Source organism: Fragaria vesca, linkage group LG2, assembly GCF_000184155.1.
Source record: "Fragaria vesca subsp. vesca linkage group LG2, FraVesHawaii_1.0, whole genome shotgun sequence".
NCBI lineage: Eukaryota > Viridiplantae > Streptophyta > Magnoliopsida > Rosales > Rosaceae > Fragaria > Fragaria vesca.
In genome coordinates this window covers 15,879,711-15,887,114 of record NC_020492.1, presented here as the reverse complement: position 1 = coordinate 15,887,114, position 7,404 = coordinate 15,879,711, and the positions used below count along the sequence as shown (strand labels likewise).

At 43.9% G+C, this 7,404-nt stretch overlaps 1 protein-coding gene across 1 annotated transcript; it reads left to right on the top strand.

The window, feature by feature from the left end:
* Positions 1–247: 247 nt before the first annotated feature.
* LOC101305042 (ribonuclease HI-like) lies at positions 248–604 on the top strand. Its single transcript, XM_004292523.1, has one exon. It carries the CDS (start codon positions 248–250, stop codon positions 602–604), a length of 357 nt encoding a protein of 118 aa, XP_004292571.1.
* The last annotated feature ends 6,800 nt before the right edge of the window (positions 605–7,404 follow it).

Here is a 7,404-nt window from a genome sequence, read left to right as displayed (position 1 = left end):
AAAGCCAAAGATCAGCGGGAGGTTGGTAAAATGGGCGATTGAGCTGGGAGAGTTTGATATCCACTATCGACCGAGAGTAGCTATCAAGGGCCAAGCAGCAGCTGATTTTATATCCGAGCTCACACCCATGAAAATGGTGGGAGAGTCATCTGAGGTCGGCTAGGAGGGAAGTGATCCCGAGGCGGCCTAGAAGGCGCACAGGGAGGAGCCACCAGCACCACTCTAGAAGCTTTTTGTTGACGGCTCGATGACGAGAAAGAAAAGCTGTGAGGGAATAATACTGGAGACCCCCGATGGATCCAAACATGAGTACACCCTAGAATTTCAATTTAACACCTCAAACAATGCGGCAGAGTACGAAGCCTTGATTGGTGGATTGCAGCTCACCCAAGATATTGGCGTGAAAAGAGTGGAAGTGTTTAGTGATTCACAGCTGGTTGTAAATCAAGTCAACGAGAGCTTCGAAGCAAAGGAGCCTCAGTTAAACTCTTACCAAGCACTGTCCAAAGCCTTCATGCAACGCTTCAAGTCGGCATCCATCTCTCACATCCTGCGGAAGAAAAACAGTAACATAGACGCCCTTGCCCGGTTAGCCATCGGATGACCCGAGAAAGGAAGAAAGAAGGCAAGGATAGAGGTGTTGGGAAAACCCAGCATAAGCAAAACCATCTCGGAGATATTCTTGGTTGACGCCGGACCAGGAGAACCCACGTGGATGGACCCCATAATCGAGTTCATGAAGGAATGGGCGCACCTGGAGGATAGGCGACAAGCAAAAAAACTGCAGTCAAAATGTGCCAGATACACACTCATGAACGGGAAGCTTTATCGCAGAGGATATAGTTTTCCAAACCTTAAATGTGTAACAGCCGAGGAAGGCGAAGCGATCATAGAGGAAATACATGAGGGAGTGTGCACTTTGGATCCCGGTCGTTGGCACATAAGGCACTTAAAACAAGGTTCTTCTAGCCTAACATGGGTACCATGGCGGATAGAATGTCGGCAAGATGCCATAAATGTCATTTGCACGCTAACGAGACACATTCCCCTCCCATTGCCTTATCGATCCTACTGTCGCCCTGATCTTTTACACAGTGGGGCTTGGATCTCATCGGGAAGCTCCCAACGGCACCCGGGCAGTTCAAGTACGTGATAGTAGCCGTTGACTATTACACGAAATGGGTGGAGGTGGAGCCCTTAGGGAAGATAACCACTGAGTGTGTAGAGTTTCCTGATGAAAAAAATATACTGTAGGTTTGGGGTCCCGGAGACGATCGTCACGGGCAATAGAACATAATTCAACAATGACCATCTGATCAAGTTCACAGAGGAAGTGGGGACCAAGATGGTATTCACATCGGTGGCACACCTATAGACCAATGGTCAGGTGGAGGCTATTAACAAAATTATTAAAAAGCTTTTGAAGAAGAAGTTAGATGACGCCAAGGGTCTGTGGGCTCAGAAGCTGCCGGAGCTATTATGGGCAATCAGAACCACAACAACAGAATCAACGGGAAATGCCTTTCTGCATGGCTTTTGACACGGAGGCTGTCTTGCCAATCGAGACGTCCATACCATCGAGAAAGGTTGAGAACTATGATGCCACGACTAATGAGGAAGGTCTCCAGTTGAACATTGACCTCATCGAGGAAAGGAGAGAAAGAGCTGATTTGCATAACCAAGTCCTATAAGCAGCAAGTTGCACGCCATTACAATAGTAAAGTCAAGGCCCGAACGTTGGGACTGGGTAATGAAGAAAATCATGACCAAGCCATTGGCCTTGGATCCCACCTGGGAAGGGCCGTACGAGATTATGGAAGAGGTCGGCCCAATAACTTTCTTTCTTCGGGATCATGCTGGGATAGTCACCGGGCGCCTATGGAATACGGAGCACCTGAAATTCTACCCAGTATAAAAAGGGGGGCGAGACACATTTTTGTAACTATATTTGTAAATACTGTTGCCCCCGGGATAACAACATGTCCCGGAGGATACCTCCATTGGTTTTGAAAGACTTAATACATGAATAAGGAAGTTAAATTCAAGTACATTAATATTGAATAATTTATTAAAATCCCAAGTTACAACGATCGGGATATGCAATCCACCGAGAGGCATAATTTATTAAAATCTCAAGTTACACCGTTTCATCGGGATATTCAAAATTCAATATTGTAGCACAAGACAAGTACGACAAAATGATGAATAAAGATAAAGGCGTAATATATTAAGGCATAATATATCAAAACCCGGACAGCCGGGGAATATACCACCAATGGGTATTTACAAAATGCACCCGGGAAGAAGTATCATACGGGAACGGCACAATGGCTAGATGTGTATAAACAAAAAGCAAAATAGCAAAATAGCAAAATGAACAGTACAAGGGGTGGTTCAAACTTCATCTCTCACGCCCCCGCTCAGCTTTTGGTTCTCGCCATCAACTCCCTCTTCTTAGACGACCAGCGATGCCGATGCTTGCTTCTCGGCCGCTTTAGGTTCTTCAGCCATTAATTCCTTGGCTTTAGCCTCTCGAGCTTTGGCCTCCCGTGCAGCAATAAGATCAGCAGTCATCCGTGCCCTATCAAGGTATCCGCACCGGCTCCACTCGGTGAACTTTTCAGTTATTGCCTCGTCCCGTTCATCCGACACCTTGAACTGCTCCACCGCTTCCGCTCGGTGCCTAGGGACCTCCGCCTGTAAGTCCATAATTTCTTCATCGTTCTCCCGGAGCATCCCTTTGAGAGGACGAGGTTTCTCAACCCGCCTTTTCAGTGATTCAATATCGCCTTCCAACTTCGGGACTCGGTTAGCCTTCTGTTCCAGAGTCTGGACATGGAGCTGAAGCTTGGCCAGCTTGGCGCCAAGAGCGGCATTCTCCTTCTCCAACCTTTTCTTCTCAACCCCGAGGAAGTCCACATGGCCATTCAAGGTGGCCACACGCTCCTTCAATTCAGATGAGTCCTCGGCAACATCATTCGAGTACACGGCAAACAGAGCCTGAAAGGCAAGAGAACAATTATTAACATTCAAAAAGGTACACAACGGGAAAAGCCGCAGAAACGTACCTTCATCATTGCTTCCCAAGCGGCTTGGCGGTTCTGCTGAGGGGAGTTTTGACCATATTTAACTCGGTCAAGCTCAATCCCCTTAAGATCTTTGACTATGGTGCGCACGAACTTTTCGTCGGCGTAGCCATATTGGTCAAGAACTTGCCTGATTGGCTTCCTTGAAATATGAGGAGCGGGAGGAGCCAAACCTGCCAACGTGATCATGACTCCGAGAGCCTGGGAAGAGCCGGGTTTGGAGCGCTTCGGAGGCGGAGAGTCACCAGACACGCTAGGGCTGGTGAAGGTCATCGAGTCTTCAGTCCGGGACACCAGGAGTTTAGACGCAGTTCGCTTCTTTTTCTCGCCTCGGTTAACGGCGAGAGCGCTGGACTCAGGAATCTTATCCTCAAGAGGCTTAACTCTCTATCGATACGTCCAGGGAAATGACCGACTCCAACACCCGGGCAGTATCATAGTCAAGATTGACCTCCGTTCGAGAGGCTACATCTCCAACAATAAGTAGGTCTGATAGCAAGTCCATGTCGGAATCCATGTCTCGGGGATGTTTAGACCGGTGTTTCTTTTTAGGAGCTTTAGCTGCAAGAAGTAACCAAAGTTAGCATAACAGTCGAGAAAGCTGCGTAAGCAAGAATCTAAAGCAAAAGTAAAGCCACATATACAAAATCCCACCAAGCAGTTGACCGAGTTCGCAGTGAACCAATACATTCCACCGGTAGAAATTGTAAGAACTACGATCCTCCTCGATCGGCCAGGCGGTGAAAAGCCGGGCAATCATTTTCCTCTCTATCTCGTTAAGGGTATACGACTGATCTCGGATGTACCTAAATTGGTTAGGCACCACGTATGTAGGGCATTTTCTTTGCCACCTGTCGTCGGCCAGGACCACCTTCGAGCGCCAACTGTTATTCATGGATGTGGGCAGGTCGGTCACCGGGATCAGAAAGTCACGAGCAGAAAACGACACGCAGCAACCACAACCCTGTTTCTTCGAGTACGTCAGGCGGTATAAGGCGCGGAACTCGTTCACGGTCGAATAGCCTATATCGAACAGGTGAAACATGCAGCATAGGCCTAGCAGCTGACGCAATTGATTCGGGGGTATCTGGCCTGGAGAAAGCTGGAGCATGCTCAGTAGGTATTGCACACATTGAGGCAGCGGGAGGGAAAACCCGTTGCGGAACATATTATCATGCACAACAACAAAGTTATCCCGGGGACAACACACCAATTCTCCTTCGCCGAGAGGCCTAAGAGTAACCTCGGGCGGGATGTTCCAGTCAATCCTAAACTGTTCTATTTCGACAGAGGTCATGGAACTCGTAGGTTCATTGCATACTGTCCCGTTCTCCAGACGGTACCGAGCGTCACCATCTGTAATGACGCGAGTAAGCGGGACCCCCCTGTATACCCCCTCTGACCATCTAACCTCTCAGGTATCGCCAACATGGTAAAGTCGCGATGAAGCAGAATCTTGACCCAACGATTCTCCCCGGGACGACCTATCAATGTATCTGTCCATCCTCTCGGCGTCATCCACGATAGGGCGGGATGACGTCCCAGTACCGCCCGATTCGGTCGTGCTTCCGAAATTCATTTACCCTAATAGTAAAACAGGAAAACTGTAGATCCCATCAAAATACGCCGCCGAGAGCCCACAATCTGGTTTCGAACATACACAGAAATATACAAACAACAGAAAACCCAAAACGGTGCCCTTACCATTATCTAAACAGGCAGTAGTACAAAGCAGAAACAACACAACAGAAACAAGAACAAAGTACACAAAGCATAAACTGGTATAAAGGCTGGAGAGCAGGCAAGAACTCACCAGATATTCGAAGAAGAAACGACGCCGGAACCTCAAACGGATAGCACTTCGCAATCGCACCGGCCAAGCGAATCAAACCACGAGGGTGCAATAGCAAACGACGGCGGTGACACACAACGCATATGCTACTGAGAGAAAAACAGGAAAACTGGGAGAGAAACAGGGGGCAGAGAGAAGAGTGAGAGAGGGAGTGAGGAGGCGAAGTATATAGACATAAGTGATGTGCTCATTTTATCCTATATTTATATACCTCATAATCTTTATTTTTGTATTAAGTTTCCTTATTTGTGATTGATTTACATTATTTTAGTGTTCTTGTAGGTTTATGTCATAGAGAGAAGAAAATGAGCTAAAATGCAGGAATAAGGATTGAAAGGTGATTGCAATCCCAAGTGCCAGAATCTGCCTAAACAGAACAACCAACTTTGTCGAATTACAGGGAATTACTCGGATTGAATCAGACTATGAGTCTTACATCGTTGAAAAGCTATGGAAGTCTACTTTATGTAGAATTTTGCGGATCTCAATTTCGATACTTCTAGACCGAGTTATGATCGTTTGAATGAAGATAGGTCACATCAGCAAATCTGCTCGGGAAATTACAAGTTTTTGTGGAGAACTCAAGTTCCATGGCACAAGATCACTTAATCCTAGTGCTTCAACGACAATAATGCAGATGAGGATTCAAGAAGTACATGTGTTTCTAGTTCTACTAGAGATATCTCAAGTTTTCCCATTCCATATCAAGAAAGGAGACTGAATCCAAGTCTTACGAGGAAATATGAAGTCAAAGATGAGCATGAAACTTCTCTATTTAAGGGAGCACGAATTTCACATTGAAGGGATGTCTTGAGAGCACATTGAAGACGCCTAAAGGAGCAGAGATCCATCCACCTTTCACCTTTTCGTTCTTTTATGTTTTTTTATTATGTTTTACTTAGTTATGTGTAATTAAACCTTTTATAAGGTTAGGATGATGCCCTAGCATGATTGTTTATGTTTTTGATGATTGATTTAATGTTTTATAGTTTCTTTATGATGAATTCATAGTGACTATTTTAATTGATGCTATATGTTTGAGCTCTTTGATTGATCACCTTAGGGCTTTGCATCTAGTAAATTAGAAGATGAATTTGAGGCGTAATTGCAATATAATTCAAATTAGCTTCTTATGATTAAGAGTTGTGAATTACATTATTGTCGTAATTGAAGTAATGGTTTGCATGATTTTTTTGTTTTTTAAACGTAATGAGTCTTACATGTTAAATTAATAGAAAATGACAACTCACTACCATAGACAGTTGTAAAACACAAAAAAACCACCTTGCAACAGATTTAAACAAATAAGGACATAAGCCCAAGCCCATGATGTATAGTCTCACGCCCAGTTAGCAATTTTTACACAAAATACCAAAAAAGCCAATATTTTCTAAAATAACTACAAACCTGCCACTGCCTCCACCGAACAGACCCGACTGCCTAAATCCCACACTTCTCCACCATTTCCATTCAAAACAACGATTCTCTCTCAAAATCCCAAGCCCTAAATCACTGTAGCAGAAAGATTCGTCCCAAAATTCTCCACCATTTCCATTCGAAACACCGATTCTCCACAGTACCAGATCGACGCTGTCACCGATTTAGGTACTTGTTCAATCTTCTATGGCTTCTGCATGTCTGAGATTAAGTTTTTAGCTTCGCGATTTTTATGAATTTGAACTCGATTTCATGTATTGGCTTTGTGTTTGTGCATTTCGTTTAGATTTGCTGTTATTTGAACTTGAAATCACGATTTCGTAATCGAGCAGTAGCATTGAGTTTATAAGAATCCGAATTCATGTTTTACAGTTGCTTTTTGGAGGTCAGTAGCAGTTTATAGATTTGATTAATGGAGGAACATGGGTCTGCAATGATACTAATGAGCCAAAAAGAAACAAAGGTGGCAAACGATATACAGGTAATTCTCTATGCACATGCTCATTTGTAATATCTCTGTTACTGTATTTGTATCATGAGTTCTCTATTTATTGAGTGTTTTGCAATTGAGAATATGTTTTGAATTGTCTAGACTAGTTATATGAATGCTATTACACATGCTAAAGTAAAATTGAAACTGCTACTGTTTCAATTGTTTCCTGTTAACTTGATCATGCTCATGCTACTGTTAAAGTAATATCTCTGCGACTGTATAATGAGTTATCTATGTATTAGGTGTTTTGCAATTAAGAATATGTCTTGAATTGTCTAGACTAGTTATATGTATGCTACTACACCTGCTAAAGTAAAATTTAAACTGCTATTGTTTCAATTGTTTCCTGCTAACTTGATCATGCTCATGCTACTAGGAAAGAAAGAAATATATCTGCTATTGTAACATGAGTTGTTTAATTATGATTTTCTTGCTACTGTGCACAGGTGCAAAATAATATGAATACCAATCTAAAAGGGAAGCGATATAAGACTCTAGCGCGTAAGAAAAAAGTTGCCAAGAAAGGGTAAACAACA

Coding starts and splice junctions, on each gene's coding strand:
- LOC101305042 (XM_004292523.1), top strand. CDS start 248: ATGACGAGAAAGAAAAGCTGTGAGGGAATAATACTGGAGACCCCCGAT.